This window comes from Cotesia glomerata, linkage group LG8, assembly GCF_020080835.1.
Source record: "Cotesia glomerata isolate CgM1 linkage group LG8, MPM_Cglom_v2.3, whole genome shotgun sequence".
Lineage (NCBI taxonomy): Eukaryota > Metazoa > Arthropoda > Insecta > Hymenoptera > Braconidae > Cotesia > Cotesia glomerata.
The window spans coordinates 15052045-15072564 of NC_058165.1; the positions used below are offsets into that span (position 1 = coordinate 15052045).

The 20520-nt window shown below is 28.9% G+C and overlaps 3 protein-coding genes across 4 annotated transcripts; 1 reads left to right on the forward strand and 2 right to left on the reverse strand.

Annotated features, from left to right (window-relative positions):
* Positions 1-1156: 1156 nt before the first annotated feature.
* On the reverse strand, positions 1157-3591 carry LOC123270623 (polyadenylate-binding protein 2). 2 transcript variants are annotated; one of them, XM_044736757.1, is made up of 2 exons: positions 3426-3591; positions 1157-2405 (listed from the first exon to the last, which is right to left on the reverse strand). In XM_044736757.1, the coding sequence occupies exon 2, from the start codon at positions 2395-2397 to the stop codon at positions 1705-1707; it is 693 nt and encodes a 230-aa protein (XP_044592692.1). In that variant the 5' UTR covers positions 2398-2405; positions 3426-3591; the 3' UTR covers positions 1157-1704. The 2 variants fall into 2 exon arrangements, with proteins under 2 accessions (XP_044592692.1, XP_044592693.1); XM_044736758.1 differs by lacking the exon at positions 3426-3591 and adding an exon at positions 3236-3371.
* Positions 3592-5944: 2353 nt separating this feature from the next.
* LOC123270209 (methylthioribulose-1-phosphate dehydratase) lies at positions 5945-9302 on the reverse strand. The gene is made up of 5 exons (XM_044736157.1): positions 9124-9302; positions 7589-7683; positions 7250-7518; positions 6234-6435; positions 5945-6126 (listed from the first exon to the last, which is right to left on the reverse strand). The coding sequence occupies exons 1-5, from the start codon at positions 9151-9153 to the stop codon at positions 6012-6014; spliced, it is 711 nt and encodes a 236-aa protein (XP_044592092.1). The 5' UTR covers positions 9154-9302; the 3' UTR covers positions 5945-6011.
* Positions 9303-9460: 158 nt separating this feature from the next.
* LOC123270208 lies at positions 9461-20003 on the forward strand. The gene is made up of 5 exons (XM_044736156.1): positions 9461-9877; positions 9964-10404; positions 12506-14225; positions 16458-18045; positions 19568-20003. Exons 3-5 carry the CDS (start codon positions 12521-12523, stop codon positions 19665-19667), a joined length of 3393 nt encoding a protein of 1130 aa, XP_044592091.1. The 5' UTR covers positions 9461-9877; positions 9964-10404; positions 12506-12520; the 3' UTR covers positions 19668-20003.
* Positions 20004-20520: the final 517 nt, after the last annotated feature.

Genomic DNA, 20520 nt, shown 5'->3' on the forward strand with positions numbered 1-20520 from the left:
TTTAGTGTTATTACAAAGGTCTTGACTTGATTTTATGCCTTTTCAAGATTTCATTTCATTCTCACCGAAAGTCAATTTATAATGATAAGTATTTATGCTGCATTCGAAAATACTCTATCTCTAGATACATAATTAAGAAATGACCTTGTATCTTGTGAACAAATGACATTTTTAAAGAAATAAGCTCATCCCGATGTTACACTCATCGATACCTTTCATTTGAGTACCCACATCAATTTTTCATATATTTTATATATTTATATACATGAATATATGAAAAATATTTCAAAATGCAATTGCGTACTCAAATGAAAGCTCTTGATGGGTGTAACATCGGGATGAGCTTATATCATAAAAAACGTCAATATTTAAGAAAGTACAGTGCAATTTAACGATATATAAGATACATAATTCAGAAATCACCTTGTATCTTGTGAACTATCGACATTTTTAAAGATATAAGCTCACCCCGACATTACACTCATCGAGATCTTTCATTTGAGTACCCACATCAATTTTTCATATATTTTATATATTTATAATTTTATTTTAATACACTTAAGACACTTGTAATTTTGTTTTAATTAAAAAAAACAAATCAACTCTAATAAGTTAATAAATATAATTTTTTAATTATAAATTTTAAGAAAATTGGTTTTTTGAGAACATTTAATTTTTTTAATTAGAATAAAATTGCAAGTGTCAAACAACTAGGCCAGTGTCAATAACTGGATCTTTTACCTTATATTAAATCAAATTAATGTGTTTAAATTAAAAAAATTATTATCAAATACAATTAATATAAAAGATTATTTAATCTTAGCCGTAGTATTGAAATAAAAAAAAATCTGTAAATTTTTATGACTTATAAAAAGTTATTTTTTTTTAATATTAAAAAAAAATAATTTCAGATCTCTTAATTTTACTAAAATATTAATTATAAAAAAAAAATAATTTATTAATAATGAATATAAATAAATGAACTCAATTTTTTTTTTATTTAGAAATTTATTTTTAATACAAAAAAAAATGAAATTTCTTAATAGCTCATAGATTTTCCAAAATTATCCAGTTAAATAATTCAATAGTTCTTTACCTAAAATTAGTAAATTACTGATTCTACAATTCTAGTACAATTTAATCATAACCATAGGCATATGACTTATTATTTATTAAATGATAATTAAAAAAAAAATTCCTGACTTTTTCATGTAACCAAATTTTCCAAAAAATAAAGTCTGGGCGTATAAATGTATTTTTTTTACAATCATTCTATCGTAAATAAAATCGCTAGTCGAAAATTTATTATGCTTGATTCAGTCACTCAAAAATATTTTTAATGAATAAAAAAATACATCCAGTCCTCCCAGTCGAATAATCTTAAAGATAAGTTTACTTAAATTCAATCAATAACAATAAATGCCGCTAAATATTTATCATATTTTTATTTTTACAAAAAAAAATAGTAATGACAATCATTAAATATTATTGAGCCACACAAGTAATTTAAAAATTTATACAAACTGTGTTTAATATTTATTATTCGCAATATTAATCGTGAATTAAAAAACTGATATATTAAAAGTCAAACTGCTGCAAGTAATCAATCAATTGATTAATTAATTAAAAATATTGGTCACATGAAATTCATATCATCCTTATAAGCTCCCCCCATAACTTATCCTCGAGGTTAATACCGGACAATTAGTAGGGCATGTAGTATCCGCGTCTATAGCTGGTTGGTCGCCGCATCGGTCTCGACCTGAAGTAAGCGCTGCCGCGACTGAGTCCTCGAGCAGCTCCGCGATAACCTCTGGCTCCTCGGGGTCCTCTGTTGGTCGTCGAGATCCCCGGTTTGTTCGTTCTCTTGGGCATGACCTTTATCTGGCGACCTCTGAAAAGAGACTCATCAAGAGCCATCGCTGTCTCGACGGCGTCGCGCTCTGCAAACTCGATGTACGCGAACCCCTTGGGATGTCCGTCGTACTTGTTGCACTGGATGGTTACTTTGTTGACGCTACCGCATCCGTGGAAGTGTTGCTCGAGTTCTTCCGCGGTGGCTCCGTAGTCGACGTTCCCCACGTAGATGGACCGATTGTCTATCTCTATTTTTTCTTCCATCGAGGTGTTCAGGGATATCATGCCCGGCAGGGCGCCCATGTTCATCTGTTTGTCTACCTCGGACTGCAACTGCTTCAGCTTCTCGGCTTCTTCCTCCATTTCGCGGACTCGCGCCTTTATAGCTTCCAACTCTGGATCGATACTTGACTCGGTTACTTCTTCCTTGGTGTTCTCCTCCGTTTGCAAAATTGAATCCTCGTCCTGGCGGGAGTCTCCGTTCTCGAACTCGTCGAATCCATCCAATTGGTCAGCGGTTAGTAAATCTGATTCCGACATCTTGATATCTAAAAATTTTACGATATTAAAGTTAGCAGTCACTTCACAATTTTTTAATTTTATTTAACAAAAAAATTTCTTCCAAAAACTTATTTTTAAAAAATTGCATTTTTTTACAATTTTTACATGCCAATTTTTTTTTTTTCACTAATTTATTTCTTAAAAAAATTCTAAAAATTATCAAATATCTGCTAATTTAATTTTCATAAAAATTTTATTTTATTAAAAATTTTTGACACGTGCAGTAATATTTTAATAAATAATTTATTTATTTATTATTATAATCTACAATAATAAATAATTATTTATAAAAAAATTTTTAATTAAAATTAATAAAAAAAAAATTTCATTTTCATGCAAAACTCCAAATTATTTATTTAAAAAATTTAAGTTTTTAATAAAAATTTATATTTAAAAAATTTTTATTACAACTCCAAAAAAATGATAGCATCTCAAAAAAAGGAGTAAAAAAATATTTATCGATTAAAAATTTTATTTTATTAAAAATTTTTGACACGTGCAATAATATTTTAATAAATAATTTTTCTATTATAATTTATAATAAAAAATAATAATAAATAATTATTTATAAAAAAATTTTTGATTAAAATTAAAAAAAAAAAAATTTATTTTCATGCAAAACTCCAAATTATTTATTTAAAAAATTTAAGTTTTTAATAAAAATTTATAATTAAAAAATTTTTGTTACAACTCCAAAAAAAAATGAATTGCATCTCAAAAAAATGGAGTTAAAAAATATTTATCGATTGAAATAAAAACTTTGTAAATAAAACCACTTAAATAACAAAACTATAAAAAAACAATAGCGACTAATTACATTGAAAACATTGAAGCGATATTTGTTTAAATTATAAAACGTGTAATTGTTAATTTTTAGCAGGAAGCCGGGGTTTTGAGACAATGAGACAAGTCAACTCTGCAATGTGTCGAGTGCGATATACTTTAATGCAATAAGTTTTTTTGGAATAATAACAAACAATGGAGTAAATAGCATTTAAATAACTCACCGATAGTAAATTTAGTTATTGATTTGTTGCTGGAGATGTTATTGCTAGGAATAAATATTTGAGGAAAAACTTAACCTATTCGTAATAAACATATAAGAGTTTATATTATAATATATATAATATATATATACCTATATGATATATGAGGTGTATATCGTCTACAGTGCGTCGAAGATGTACAGTTTGGTAATGCGCACGCATGCGCTGTCAAACAGCAGACTGTTTAAATAATTAATGGTTTTTTATTTATTTATTGTTTTTTTTAATAATTAAGAATTTTTTTTTATTAAATTTATTTATTTTCTTAGTTAGATTTTAGAAGAAATTCACTCAAAATCTAGGAGGAAATTTAATTACACTTAATTTAGTGGAAATTTGACAGTTAATAAATTTTAATAACAATAAAGTTAGCCGACATTTTTTATTTTTTGATTTTGTTTAGTTCATCAAATTGATAGTTCACTTAAAAAATTTTTTTTAATTGCACTTACAGTTTTTCAAATTTTTTACAAATGAAACTTTTAAAAAATTTTTTTTTTTAATGATTTTTTCAATAAAAAAAATTCTAAAAATTTTTAAATGTCGGCTAACTTTATTGTCATTAAATTTTATGACATTTATGTTAGCAGTTGCTTGAAATTTTTTTTATTTTGTTTAACAAACAAATTTATTCCGAAAAATTATTTTTAAAAGAATGCATTTTTAATTTTTTTTAATTTCTACATGTCAATTTTTTTTTGCCATTATTTGTTACAAAAATTCTTAAAATTATCAAATATCGGCTAAATTAATTTTCATAAAATTTTTTTGTTTTGGTAGTTCACCAATTATTTGTAATGATACTAAAATTAGCCGACGTTTAACAATTTTTTATTTTTTTCAAAAATTAAATTACGGGTAAAAATACTTTTAAAAAATTATAAAGATAATTTTTTAAATTTTCTACATGTGAAATTTTTTCTTTTAATATTTTTTGTGATAATTTTTTCAATAAAAAAAATTATTAAAATTTTCCGAATGTTAGCTAATTTTATCTTCATTTACTCGTAATTAAATTTTTTAAAAATTTCTTCTAAATTTTTTTTTAACAAAAAAAGAAAACTTAGCTTAATTAAAAACAGAGTTTTATTTTTTTTTCTCTTCTTTATAAACAGTTTATATTTTTACAATGTTTTAGTATTAAAAACGATAAATATATAAATTCTCATAAAGTTATAAAAATATATATTTCTACTAATTGACTAATTAAAAATCATCTGATAATTTTTTTAACAAATAAATTATTGTAAAAAAAAATCTGGAAAACGGTTGACCCTAAAGACTATCCCTGCAACTTCCCGCCAATTCGTTACCTAAACGCTTGAAATTGCACTTATGACGTTTACGAGCTCTTCGAGCTCAAAAATACAATTTGAGTGTTATTTTGAGCTCGAAGAGCTCAAAGAAATAGCTTTTGTATGCTTTGAGCTCTTCGAACTCAAAAGTCTGATAGAAGTTTAATAAAACAGTATTTTTTGAATTTTCAAACTGCAATAATTTCTAAATGAATGGATCGATTTTCACGCGGCTGGTAGTATTCCACGCAGTTTTTCAGAATCTATGATATACTTTTGAACACAAACTGATCTAACCGAAAATCTTAGAGAAATTTGAAAAATTCACTTTTTCCGAATTTTTTCGACAACGATAACTCACGAATCAATCAACCAATTTTCACGTTCTTGGTAGCGATCGACGTGATTTTTTTAGCTCTAATAATTGTTTTACTTCGTCAAAAACGATCAAAAAAGAAATCGTGAAGTTATATGAAAAAAACACTTTTTTCGAAATTTTTCGTTTTTGATAACTCTCGAAAGAATTAACCGATTTTGATGGAACTGGTGGCAATCGACGTGGTTTTTTAAGCTTAAGAGCTGATTAGTTTTTAGAATTGATTGGTAAAGCCATTTAGAAGTTATTCCAAAAAAACGATTTTTTGAAAATTTTATTTTCGAGATTTCTCAAAATCTAGCGAATCGAATCGATTCAAATTTTCACGAAATTTAATGACAATGATACTCTTTGGATCGCCACCTATTTCGATCCGATCGGCCGAGCCGTTCAAAAGTTATAAGAGGTTTACATACATATACACACACACACACACACACACACACACACACACACACACACACACACACACACACACACAGCCGCACGGACACCATCGTGGGAATAGTCAGGAAAGCTTCCGGTGACCTTAAAACGTCGAGATCTGATGAAAACTCGATTTTCGTAAAACGGGGTAAAACGGGGTAAATTTTCAATTTTCTTAGCGGGAAGTTAAAAATTCTACTCGTAAAAATTCTAAACATTTATTGATGTAATTTTTTAAAATATTAAAAAAAAATAAATTATAAAAAAAATTCTAAACAATTATTGATGTAATTTTATAAAATAAATTATTATAAAAGAATTTCTACATATAGAAATTCTAAAAAATTTTTTATGTAATTCGAAAAAATTTTTTTTAACAAATAAATTATTGTAAAAAAAATTTTCAGGTGTCTACTGATTTCAGTATCATTGTTAATTCTAAAACTAGAATTATTTATTAGACAGCTGATACTTGAGTTCATAATTTTCAGGTGTCAACAACGGATCAATACCCGCTTGTTTCATTTGAACCGCAATATCAAATAGATAATCATAACATTCTGTCCTGTAATAAAAAAAGTCATTAAGAAAATGACAAATTAAAAAAATAAACTATTAAATTAACAATTCTAAACAATAGAATATTAAGATAAAAGTAATTATATAAATTACATTGTTTTAGCTTGCTGCCAATTGTCACCCCAGACATAGACGCCGTGCCTACGTACTAAAACGGCACAAGATTCTGGGTAGTCTTTTATGACTTCCGCCATACGATCTTTGAGATCTTCTTCAAATGGAGTGTTCTCAATTATTGGCACCACCAACTCCTCATCGAATCTGTACGCTCTGTTCAATTTTTGGTTCCTTATACCTAATCAAGAATTATAAAATTATTATATTATTATTTTTTCTTTTTAATTTTATCAATTACTATTACTTTTTGTTTTTGTTTGCGATTGCTAACACATCAATGGTCTACTCATTTAGCAATCTATCTATTAAATTTATAATTAATATTAATATTTATAACTAATATTTATAATATCGAATATTTATAATTAATATTAATATTAATATTCTATTAAATATGAAATCACTATGCTAGTTATAAGTCATCTTGTTATAAATAAAAAAAAATTTTTTTTTTTTCTTATATGCTAACTGTTGTATTATTAACCCTGTTAATGGCCCCTAGGCTGTTGGGTTTGTTTGTTTAAATAAAATAAAATAAAATAAAAAAAAATAACATAAATAAATATCTATTTAATGAATCTCGGAAAAAATAGACCTGGAAATAATATTAAAGTTATGAAAAATTCATATTATTTCATTTAAATTATTATAAAATAAAAATTATAATAATAATAATAATATTTTCTTTTGTAACAAAAAATGGAGCGATCATTCTGATGCTTGTTTTTCAGAAAAATTGTGGGTGTGATACAATTATTATTATTATGATTTTTATTTTATAATAATTTTAATGAAATAATATGAATTTTTGATAACTTTAATATTTTTTCCAGGTCTATTTTTTTCGATCTATTTTTTCCGAATACCCTATTTAATTTTTTAAAATTAAATTTAGCTAATTAAGAAAATTATTTTTTATAATTTTCTCACTAATTCCCTAATATAATAGTAGTAATTCCCTAATATAATAATAGTAATTTATTACTAATTACCTTTAATCATTTCCAGATGAGTGACTCGAAATTCCCGACCTGGCCAGAGCAGCGTTGCCATCACAGCAAACTTTGAGTGCGTGTGGATGACAGCTCCAGCATTCCTTGACGTGTAAGCACACATGAACAGAGGAGTACACTGAGATTTCTTGAATTTCTTCTCAGCTGGTGGCGAAGAAATGTCAACTCCGTCTATGGTCTGGACAAACATATCTTCTGGCACTATTCGTTCTTTTTGGACTCCTGATGGTGCTATGTAAATTTCGTTTCTAAAACAATTTAAGTCCATGAAACTTTTTTTTTTTTAATTTAATTTAATTTAATAGAAATAATAATTACTCATGTTTTATAGAAATTCCACCTCCGGTACCTGTCACCCATCCAAGATGATAAAACTGTCTGCATAACTCTGGTATTAAATTCCTTGGATGTTCCTAGAAAAAAATATGTTTTTTATTATGATACTGAAATCAGCTGATATCTGACAATTTTTTTTAACAAGCTCATGATAAAAAAAAAATATTTGCACTGGTAATTTTTTTTCAATCTTAAGACGTGAAATTCTTTCAATAAAATTTTTTTCAATAATTTTGTTGGTTTAAAAAATTGACAGATGTCAGAAATTAATTAAAAGGAATTTTTATTTTAATTTTATTAATTTTTTCAAAGAAATTCAATGATTCGATAGTAATATAAAGGGTTAATTACATTTTCATTCATAGCATTTGAAAGTTTTTCTACGCTAATACCTACTTTCTCCATTTTCATAAAATTCATTTGATTTACTATTAAAATAATGATTTTCATCTGACAATTCTAAGAATCTTTATAACTAATCAATGATTATGAAAAAAAAATTTGTACTCATAATTTTTTAAAGTTTTTACACGTAAAATTTTTTACTAATTTTTTTTCGTCATAATTTGGCTATTATAAAAATCGAAGAAAATTGTTAGATGTCTTTTAAATTATGAAAATTAAGTTAGCTGAAATCTAAAAATTTGTAGAATTTTTTTTTTATTAAAAAATAATTATGAAAGAATCAAAAAAAAATTTTCATTCGTAAAAAACTTGAAAAACTATAAATGTAATTTCTTAAAAATATTTCTTAGTTTTAATTAAATAAATGAAAAAGAATCAAAAAATTATAAACGTCGGCTAACTTTAATATTATTTTAAATTTAGTACTAAAATTAAATGAAAATTAATTTAGCAGATATTTGATAATTTTAAGAATATTTTTAACAAATAAATTATGAAGAAAACAGAAGAAAAAAAATTGATTTGTAGAAATTTTAAAAAATAAAAAATGCAATTTTTTAAAAATAATTTTTTAAAAAAAAAAACCAATTTGTTAAAAAAAAATTAAAAATGGTTAAGTAGGTGCTAACTTTAATGTCATTAAAATTAGCAAATATTTGAAGATTTTCGATTTTTTGAATCAATAAAAATTATAAGTAAAAAAATATTTTTTAAAAATTGCATTTGGAATTTTTCAAATTTTTTCATGACAATAAAGTTAGCAATCACTTGATAATTTTTTAAATTTATTTAACAAAAAAATGATAGGCCCACCCGTCACATAGCCCAAAAAATGATTTTTAAAAAATTGCATTTTTTATATTTTTAAATTTCTACTTGTCAATTTTTTTTTCTCACTTTCTTTTGCCATAATTTATCTGTTAAAATAATTCTAAAAATTATTGAATATCTGCTAAATTAATACTCATAATTTTTTTTTTAATAATTCTTTTCATCAAAAAAATTATAAAAATTTTTCTAAATCGGCTAATTAAATTTTTATAGCCTCTCCACTTACTTTCCCCCCTTAATATTAGTCCATAAAAAAATAATTTAATTAAATAATTTCTTACCTTGTCGTAATTTTTATCATAAAATTCCATTTTCTCAACAATTCAATTCACATAAAATTCTAATGTTTTTATGAAACTCTTATCAAATTTCGCAATTTATCTGTAATGATAATTGCTATCACAATTACGCATAATTTTTAATAATAATAATAACAATTATCGAATATTTAATAATTAATTCCCAACTGTAAGAAATTTAAATTTAAGAAGAAATAAAAAACAATTCTTTTATTTATAAATTTTAATTATTTTTTTCCAGTCACGTGTTTATAAATACATTTTTTTTTGTAGACATGTTTATATATTTTCCAGTATCCAAATAAATCAGAGCCGAGAGGGCGCAGCTGTTCCTCACGCGGGTGAGCAAGTGGCAAGTGCATCTTGAGTGGCTGCAGAAAACTGCAAGTGATCGTAAATGTGCGTGACATTCAATACCTGGATATACCACAAAATATACGGTATAAAATATATATCAAATTCACTAGTCCTTATTCAGGGTCCAGCGCTGTGTTTCATCTTACTGATCGCACGGTACAGAGATAATTAATCAGTATATTTAAATAACAATAAAAATTTTAAAGATAGTTGTGAAAAAAATATTTGAATAATTAAATAAAAAAAATCTAACAGTAGATAAATTAAAATAATTAAAAAGGAAGAAATCGTTGGAGAGTAAACATAGATCTAGAATGTAGATCTTAAGCCTCGCCGTGACAGAAGCCAAATTTATCTCCATGTCCGGCATTGTGATTTAGTAAGTTTAATTATTTACACAAAATCTTTTTAAATTACAATGATAATTATTATAAATAATTAATATTAATATTTTTCTGTTTTCAGAAATAAGATTTAAATATTTACCAGCCGTGCTTTCTAATTAATAGTCCATGTACATATTTGTGTGGATATAAATAACAATGAATGAGAAAATTAACTCGGTGAAAGTATGACACTTTGCATTTACGCTAGTTTTTATAAAAAACCTGAAGGTTAAGTTCCGAGCTAAGAATACGATAATTGTAATGCTGGTAATTATTATTATTACAACAAGTAATAACTAACGAGAAGTATCACCAAGGATAAATCATCGCTAACCAATTGATCAGCAAAAAAGTGATCGGACAATGTCCATGACACAGCTATTGAGACACTCGTCGCATATTAATGGAAATTCATGACGTAAAAATGTTGTCTTAATAAATAAATAAATAAATAAATAAATGAATAAATAAATAAATAAATAAACGAGAGTAGACAATTGCTTTTCAAATAAATACCCCGGTAAGTAATGATTTATCATTTAAATGACAAGTACTAGATAAGATGACATTGAATTATTTAATTTCCTGTGTTAAAGTGATTCAATATAATAAAATCTTCAGACGCAATTATCATTAAGCCATTCAAATCTACTAACTAAGTCATTTAAAACTTTTAAACTCAGCCACCCATTTTTTTATTGACTAATTTATCTATATTATTAAGAGAATAAGCTAAATTTTGTGGCCAGTGTATTTATATAATAAAATAGGTTTTTATGGTTAAATTTGGTATCGTTGGAAAAGTCTTGACTTGGAGTTGTACTTTTTCATGGTTTCATATAATTCTCACCAATAACCAATTTATGATGATAAGTATTTAGGCTGCATTCGAAAATGCTCTATCTCTAGATACATAATTAAGAAATGACTTTGTATCTTGTGATCTATTGACATTTTTTAGGATTTAAGCTCATCCCGATGTTATACTCATCAAGACCTTTCATTTAAGTACCCACATCATTTTTTCATATATTTATATATATTATATGTATGTATATATAAAAAATATATCAAAATACATGCGGGTACTCAAATGAAAGCTCTTGATGAGTGTAACACCGGGATGAGCTTATATCTTCAAAAACGTCAATATTTAAGAAAGTACAGTGCAATTTAACAATATACTATGAGATACATAATTAAGAAATGATCTTGTATCTTATGAACTATCGACATTTTTAAAGAAATAAGCTTATCCCGAGATTACACTCATCAGGACCTTTCATTTAAGTACCCACATCAGTTTTTCATATATTTATATATATTATGTATGGGTGATTCTCTGTCAGGAGGTCTTAAATATGTACAAAATTGTCCGACCAAATTATTTTTGATTTTATTAGAAAAAAAATTAACAAGGGCTACAAAACTATCAGCTTAATGATAATAAATAAAGGCCAATTTAATTTTTGTTTTTTCGATATTTGTGTATCTTTTGCCACATAACATGACAGGGGACTGTTTTTTTTTATCAAATTGAGAAAAATCAAGCAAACTACTTCAATGCATTCAACTTTTCAAGTTCTCAATGAATATTTACATTAATTAGAATAATATTAAGACTCATGGATCCAATTTTATAAGTAAATTATAAATAAAAATAATTGCCAGGGAACTGAGTTTCTCGTGACCCAGCCACATATTTCCAGCACAAACGGTGTTTTGACACTAAATAAAATGGCGATAAAGTGCTAACAAGCTTATGGTTGTTAACTCAAGGCTAGTTAGGTCCTTATAAACCTTACAGAACATAAAATAGCAGGCTGGATTTTTTTTTTTTTTTTTTAGGCTTTGAACTTCTGGCAGGGGACTGTTCTTAAAACGCCTGAGACAAACTTTGGTGTAATGAATTTAATGAAACAAATTAATTTTCGGTACTTTTTATTAAAGAAGATTGTTAGTTAACTAATTAAGTTTATAAACATTATGGACAAAATTATATATTATGGACGAATAACTTAAAATTTAATCTTATAGTTTCAATTTTGAGAAAGGGACCGGCCAGGAAACTGTTATTTCGGTAGTTTGCGAATTTATAGCAAAAAAACCAAAATTTATTTCATTTTAGTTTTCAATGCTCCGAATAGAAATGTTTTTTTATTTTCGTAATAAATTTTTTTTTTTTTTTGTAACAAAATAACAATTTTTCTAATAAAAAAATGCCTGGGACAGCAAAAAACATCTTTACAGAGAAAAAAATCACCCATATGTATATATGAAAAATATATCAAAAATACATGTGGGTACTCAAATGAAAGCTCTTGATGACTGTAACATCAGGATGAACTTATTTCTTTAAATTATATATTATATATATGTATATATGAAAAATATATCAAAATGCATGTGGGTACTCAAATGAAAGCTCTTGATGACTGTAACATCAGGATGAGCTTATATCTTTAAAAACGTCAAAAATTAAGAAAGTACATTGCAATTTAACAAAAGTCATTATTTAATAAAGCAAAATTTTATTTATTTATATTTCACAAATCACAGCAGTCACATAGTGACTGCAAGGTTGCTATTTTTTATAAAAAAAAAACTCTTTAAAATTCCAGACCCCCAAATCCAAAATGGCCGAAGACGAAGGAACCGAGTGGCTGTTGGAATTGCTGCGAGACGTCCAGCTCTCACAATTCTACACACGAATCCGAGACGACCTCCAGGTGACCATGTTGCACCACTTCGACTATGTCCAGTCGGAGGACCTGGAGAAAATCGGGCTAGGCAAGCCAGGAATCCGGCGCCTGATGGACGTGGTGAAGAAGAAACGCGCTGCGCAAAAGAAGAAAAATTTGATCACCAAAATCCGTCCGGGAAGTAGCGGTAAGACCAGCAAGAGGTCTTCTACCGCAGTTTCTGCAGAAACATCACTCCTGACTTGCTTGATCCAAGACAAAGACGTCACCTTGTCCGTCAAACTGGGTGACGGAAGCTTCGGCGTGGTCCGTCGAGGAGAATGGACCTCTCCAACAGGACGAACTCTTCCCGTGGCTGTAAAAGTTCTGAAAGCAGACGCACTGACCCAGCCGAGCGTGATCGAAGACTTTGTGTCTGAAGTCCAGGCGATGCACACTCTGGACCACCATAATCTAATCAGACTCTACGGAGTAGTTCTGTCCCAGCCGATGATGATGGTGACTGAGCTCGCGCCTCTCGGAGCGCTCCTGGACTACCTCCGGAAGCAATGCGGGCATATTTTGATCCTAACCATGTGCGACTACGCGCTGCAAGTTGCTACAGGAATGGCTTACCTGGAGGCTAAGCGATTTCTCCACCGGGATCTGGCGTGTCGCAACGTTCTGTTGAGCTCAGTTGACAAAATAAAGATCGGAGACTTCGGGCTGATGCGAGCCTTGCCCCAGCAGGAAGACTGCTACGTGATGACCGAGCATAAGAAAGTTCCCTTCCCCTGGTGCGCGCCCGAGTCTTTGAAAGCTAGACAATTCAGCCACGCTTCCGATGTCTGGATGTTCGGTGTGACTCTCTGGGAGATGATGACCTTCGGTGAAGAGCCCTGGGTCGGTCTGAACGGCTCGGAGATCCTCAGGAAGATTGACCGGGAAGGCGAACGGCTGTACGAACCAGAAGCCAGTCCTCCGGCGATTTACCAGCTGATGTTACGCTGCTGGGCGCGGGACCCTGCGGAGAGGCCGAGTTTCGCTTCGCTTCGCGAGTCACTGACCGGGATGGTTCCGCCTGTTATGAAAGCTCTCAACCGCTTCGAGGAAACTGACAAGATGAGCATCGAGCAGGGTGACCAGATTGTCATTATTGATGGTCGTCCGGAGAACTACTGGTGGAAAGGCCAGAACCAGAGGACTTTCCAGGTCGCGGCGTTCCCCAGGTGTCTCGTTGATCCGATGCGTCGCAAACAACCTGAGGACATCAGCAAGCCCCTGGAGAACTCGTTTATTCACACGGGACATGGAGCTCCCTTTGGAAAGAGCTGGGGAAGTCCTCAGTTCATTGATGATGTCTACTTGAGGAATCCTATGGAGCCGCCAGATGTCGTTGGGGTTATTGAAAAGAAGTTTGCTCACAGCGCAGCACGCTCGAGGAAGCAGTTTAATTATACCAGGTTTCAAAACGACTTGCGTTCTAGTCCAGTTAAAACTTTAAATACTAATGCGCAGGAAGGCAGTCTTATTGACTTATCGCCTGAAGAACTGGCTCTTAGTGCCAGTGGGTTGAGATCTGAGTCATGTAGGAGGGTGGTTAATATACTTGATGAGCCTATTGAAGGTGAAGAAGATCCGACCTATGAAAACTTTCCAGGTCAGTTTTATTATTTTGTTGATAATTAGCAACTTGCAGTCAGTTTGTGGCTTAATGATTTTTTGGTGTTTTTAATCACACTATATATAGCTTACTTTTGAAATAAATTTTAAAAATAATAGTGCGTACAGGAGCAATTACAAATAATGTAACAGACAAATTTGACGGAACAAATTTGTAGAACCAACAAACTATTTAAAACTATTCAAAATTACTCAAAAAAATTAACATAAAAGACATTTGAAATTTTATTCTAATTAAAAAGTAAAAAATTTTCTCAAAAAAACCAATCATCTTAAAATTTATAATTAAAAAATTATATTTATTAATTTATTTATTAGTTAATTTTTTTTTTAATACAATAACATTGCAAGTGTCAATAACGAGGCCAGTGTCAATAACTAGGTCTTTTACCTTATCACTGAAAAATATATTAAACCGTGAAAAGGCACAAATTCTTGTCAAGACCTTTTTGATGATATCAAATTTAGCTATAAAAATTCCTTTCAAAATAATAATATGCTCGTCACAAAATTTTTCTTACTCGGTCAATTATTTAAATTATATCTGAATATTGCTAAAAAAATTGGTAATTATTTACAAGTGGGGTATTTACAAGGGTCAACCCCATTTTGGGCCATAACTAAGTGAGAAAACATTTTCAAATCTTTTTTTGATTCTGCTTGTTTTTACAGCGCATTTATGATAAAAAATGTGAAAAAAAAAGGAAAGATTTTGATAGCTTTTTTGCCTTCAAAAATTTTGGGTTGGAAAAAATTTTAGCTCTCATGTTTTTGGATAAAATTTCCATTTTATCTTTTTTTGATGTTTTTTTTTTAAAGTACATAAAAAAACGAACAATTTAAAAAAAAAAAGTTCAATATCACAATTTTCTAAAAAATTTATAAACATTTTTGAAAATTTGTTAAAATTGTGATAATCAATTTTTTTTTTTTAAATTGTTCATTTTTTTATATACCTATTTTTCAAAAAAAAAAAAATATATCAATAAAATCAAATAAAGAAATAGAAATTTCGTTCAAAAAAATGAAAATTAAAATGGTGACCCCACTTGTAAATAATTACCAAAAAATTTCAGAATTAATTTACGATAAAGATATATGCGTTACAAAATTTTTCCTAGTCTATTAATTAGATAAATTAATTTTTGACATATAACCACATTGAGGTGTACAAAATAAAATAAATTAATAAACAAATTTTTTTTATCGCAAAATTCGAATCTATTTACAACTACTTCGGAAGCTTATCATAATAAATTAACTATTGCTGAGTAGCAATGAAACATTCAAAAGGTACAAATTTAGGCCAAGACCTTTCCATGATACTAAATTTAATTTAAAAAGGAGACAAAATTTTCCTTATTCTCTTAATTAAGGTAAAAGATCCAGTTATTGACACTGGCCTAGTTGTTTGATACTTTTATTATAGTTAAAAAATTAAAATGTTCTCAAAAAACTTATTACCTCAAAATTTATAATTTAAAAATTATCTATATTATGAAGAGAATAAGAAAATTTCCAGAATGATAAAATTTTGTATCCAGGATAGTCATATGATAAAATCGGTTTTTTTAGTGAAATTTAGTGTTATTGTAAAGGTCTTGACTTGAATTTGTGCCTTTTCAAGGATTCATATCATTTTCACCGATAGTCAATTTATTATGATAATTATTTAGACTGCATTCAAAAATGCTCTATCTCTAGATACATAATTAAAAAAAGACCTTGTATCTTGTGAACTATTGACATTTTTAAAAATATAAGCTCATCCCGAAATTACACTCCTCGATACCTTTCATTTGAGTACCCACATCAATTTTTCATATATTTTATATATTTATATATATGAATATATGAAAAATATATCAAAATGCATGTGGGTAGTCAAATGAAAGCTCTTGATGAATGTAACATCGGGATGAGCTTATATCTTTAAAAATGTTAATATTTAAGAAAGTACAGTGCAATTTAACAAAATTCATTATTTAATGAAACAAAATTTTATTGATTTATAGTTCACAAGTCACGGCAGTCACATAGTGACTGCAAGATTGCTAGTCTTTATTAATCTAAATAAATAAATTTAGTAGATTTTTTTTACATCAAATAAAATTCCAAGTGTCTATAACTAAGCCAGTGTCAAAGACTGGGTCTTTTATTTTGTATAGATTATAATTATAATTAGCTAACATAGTAATTTAAATTTCAGGTAATTCTTCTCAAGATCCTTTTGACACTTCACGGGTGTTCGTGAACCCCTCAAGATACTACAGCCACGTCCCAGACTCAGGACAGTCTTACATGAACGTCCAGGAAGACAAGTCTCAATACTCAAGCGAGATAACTCAGTACTCAATAAATCTGAACAAAGATATCAGAAGCGAGAATACTAATTTAAATGTCAATTTACCTGACACTGAACATACCAGAGAAATTTATAGCGAGGTTAATAAATTACAGACCACTTGGCCGGAAGATTTGCCAGACCAGCAGTACGCCAACGTTCGTCCTACGACAAGTCAACCCCCAGTGCCGCCTATCGGGCCTAATGAAAGCCCCTCGAAGCCAAAATCTAACCACGACATCGCTCAGACCATGAGCGAGTTGACTATCGAGACTGATACGACCAAGAAACTGGACCCGGCGTTCCTGGCGGAGCTGGAGAAGCATTTAGGCGCTAAAGAAGTTTGTAAAAACTCGAATGAACTCCAGGTGAGACTTAGACCACCTCCACAGTCTAAACGATCTCCTCAAGGCGCAAATTCACCAATGGCTTTGCCAACTAAGGTCCAGAACTCTTGGCCGAGTAAGAATGTAAATGTAAGACCTGTAAGTCAAAATTATTCAGCGTCTGGGAGTAATAATGTCCCGGAAAGTTCTACAGATGCTATTATTGGGCAGATGTGGCAGCAGCAAAATTACTCAGCTAATCAAAATATTTCACAAGTTGATCGTGGTCAGTCTTCTAATTTGCTACAGATTGCTAGCAGACCAAATTACTCGAGTAACTTCCAGCAGAACTTCACATTACCGACATTGACGCACGTGCAGAATGATTTGCAGCCCACCAGAGCAGCGCCTCCTAGACCATCAAATGTTCCTGCTGGAGCGCTTCTTTCCGAAAAAGTATACGCTGAATTGAGGGAAACAGTGCCAAATTTAGATCAGTTGTCCCAGAGTGAATTTAATACTCTTTATAATAAGACTGTCCAGCAGAATATTCTAAGAAATCAACAGCAGCAGCAAGCTATAAATTTAAACCCTAGTATTAATGGAAATGTTGGTAACAGTAATGGTAATATGATTAATCAGAGCCAAACATTACCTCGTAATTACGGCACGCAGGTAGATCACCCGTTTGATTTTAGTCCGAATTTAAAACAGCCACCGGTTTACAATCCTCCTCCCGCGTGGAGCCCGAAGACTCCTAATGGGTTTAAAAATAATGCTCAGGCTAACTTGATACAATTCACCCCTTCAAGATCTCCAGGGGCTGCTGGACCAGCGAGAAGCTTGCTTCCGATGATGAATGAGACTGTTGTTAATACTCAGCTGGCACCTTCGACGTCAGCGTATCCTTCTGGAGTCAGTCCGCCGTTGACCGGCGCCTCACAGCAGTTAGTTATGTCACTCAATGATGAATTTCGCGCGAGCAAGGTTATGAAAGTACAAAAAGACACAGGAGATGCTTCCCAGAAAGAAATTTTGGCTGCACTGCAAGCTACTGGATGGGATACCAACCAGGCTTCTAAACAGATTCTTAAAGATCGTCAGGCGAAAATCGAATCGCTGTCAAGGTAAATTAATTTCAGGGGTTATTAGGGTTATTATATCTAGTTACTAATAAAAAAAAAACGCATTTTTTTGTGAATTTTTTCTGAAGAAATATTTTATTTAACAAATGTATAAAAAATTCTAATTTCGGGCAAGCTGACGTAAGTATAATTAGGAGTTAATTTATGACATTAAAGTTAGCAGTCACTATACAATTTTAAAACTTTTTTTAACAAACAAATTTGTTTTAAAAAATTATTTTCAAAAAATTGAGTTTTTAATTTTTACATCTCAATTTTTTTTTCGAATTTTTTTTTGTCATAATTTATTTTTTATATCAATATAAAGGGTTATATCTAATTGCGAACTCAAAAAAACATGTTTTTATGAATTTTTTCTGAAGAAATATTTTTTTTTTAACAAATGTATAAAAAAGATAGACATGTAATGAATTTCTTGTATTTTAAAACTCCGTTGTCCATTTTTAAAAATATTATGTTTTACTGAAGAATGTTACAGGAGTAGACGATCTCCTGGAGGTCCTACACAAAAAAGTGTCAGGCGGTTACTAAGATATCTCTAGTTTGGATTTTATCAAATTGAAAATTTCAAAAAATTTATTTAGTGGATAAATTAATGCAGGTATTAATCGAAGGAAGAGTCGAAATTTGATAATTATTTATAAGTGGGGTCAACCCCATTTTGAACCATAATTAGGTGAAAAATTAACATTAAAAAAATTTTTTTTTTGATTTCCCTTTTTTTACGGCGCATTTATGATAAAAAATATCGTGAAAGGGAAAAATAAAGATTTCGATAGCTTTTTTGCCTTTAAAAATTTGAAAAAAATTTGGCTCATGTTTTTGGATAAAATTTCTATTTTATCTTTTTTTAATGTTTTTGATATATTTTTTTTTTTTTTTTACAAAATACATAAAAAAAACGAACAATTGAAAAAAAAAAATTGATCAATTTGATCAAAAAGAAAAATTTAACATGGGCTAGCATGGGTTGACCCCACTTGTAAATAATTACCTAAAATTTTTATTTTTGACCAATTGGCGGGTTCCCAAAAAAGTAGTTGCGATTTGAGAAAAAATTTCCAACTTCAAGTGGTCTAAAAAATCGAAATAATTGTCAAAAATTTAATTCCTTGGATTAATACCTGGGGAATATGTCTAAAAAGGTTGTGTAAAAATTTGAAACCGATCGGTCAAGCCCTTTTAGAGAAATCGTGTTCACAGCTTTTAAAAAAATCATTTTGAGAAAAAGGCGTTTTTTACGCTCCGTCTACTTTTGAACTCTCGGAGACGTCCTCACGAATTTGCATTTATCTTCAAAAATATTTTCCGGATCAATCTGAAATTTTCAGAGTATACACTCAAATATATTTACATTCCAAAAATGTAAAAATTTATTTTTTAAAAAATTCTAACTAAGTATAATTCTTCAATGTTCAGTATAATATAAATACTTTGTAATTATTAATTCGAGTTGATTAATTATTTTAAGGACCTAATTGATCCTTTGTTTCTTGATTTTTAGGTTAGGTTTGGCGAGCAAGCAACAGTGCGAAGGTGCCTTGAAACAAACAGAGTATGACGTGGAACTAGCTGCTTCTTTATTATTAGACCGAGTGAGATAGATCATCAACGAAACGAACAAAATACAGTAATCAAACGTTTTTAATTAGAAGTTATGGATATAATTATATGTTGATATTATTTAAATAATATTCTGTGATATATGCTACTAAAGGCTCTAGATTTTACTGTTCTGTAGCTCTTAATTGACATTCTTCTTAAATTTATTGGTCAATTAACCAAGAAGTTATTGATCAAATAATTGATTATTAATTAGCATCAATAAGATACGTATTAGCATGTAAATATTTAAGTATTTATTAATGTTAATGATAAATTACGTGATCTAAATTGACAATCGCTCTCTTGATTTAAAATTCGTTTCCGTGATTTATTTTAAAGTAAATTTATTTATTTAAGGTAGTAATTTAAAAGCCGTTTTACTTCAACGAACAATTATTTTTATTCATTGTATTATTTATTGGATATTTATCGTTCATTTAGAATTCTAAGTACTGATATAAAGTAGAACAATTATTATTACTACTCCTATTATTATCAATTATCATTATCATTATTATTATTATTATTATTATTATTATTATTATTATTATTATTATTATTATTATTATTATTTAAATAATATAATAAAGGAACGTATTTTTTTATAACGTATTATTGCTTTTATATTGAGATTAAGAGTGAATATTTTTTTAAATGGCCAATTCTTCACCAAAAATATTTCGCGTAGTTAAAAAAAATTTCAATGTTTAATTACTAGTTTTAAAACAAATGTTATGCGTGATTAATGTTATAAAAATTAAACGTGTAAAATAAATGTTTAATTTAGAGTCAATTATTTTTAATGACACCTCTGATGTAAAATAATTTTTTTTTTTTTTAATTTTACTAAGC

What these genes read in the sequence shown, in the direction of transcription:
- LOC123270623 (XM_044736757.1), bottom strand. Translation starts at nt 2,397, where the DNA reads ATGTCGGAATCAGATTTACTAACCGCTGACCAATTGGATGGATTCGAC.
- LOC123270209 (XM_044736157.1), bottom strand. Translation starts at nt 9,153, where the DNA reads ATGGAATTTTATGATAAAAATTACGACAAG. An exon ending in TCATCTGGAAATGATTAAAG is followed by an intron (nt 6,436 to 7,249) that starts GTAATTAGTAAT and finishes ATTCTTGATTAG; the next exon opens with GTATAAGGAACCAAAAATTG. An exon ending in TGGCAGCAAGCTAAAACAAT is followed by an intron (nt 6,127 to 6,233) that starts GTAATTTATATA and finishes TTTTTATTACAG; the next exon opens with GACAGAATGTTATGATTATC.
- LOC123270208 (XM_044736156.1), top strand. Translation starts at nt 12,521, where the DNA reads ATGGCCGAAGACGAAGGAACCGAGTGGCTGTTGGAATTGCTGCGAGAC. An exon ending in GACCTATGAAAACTTTCCAG is followed by an intron (nt 14,226 to 16,457) that starts GTCAGTTTTATT and finishes TTTAAATTTCAG; the next exon opens with GTAATTCTTCTCAAGATCCT. An exon ending in AAAATCGAATCGCTGTCAAG is followed by an intron (nt 18,046 to 19,567) that starts GTAAATTAATTT and finishes CTTGATTTTTAG; the next exon opens with GTTAGGTTTGGCGAGCAAGC.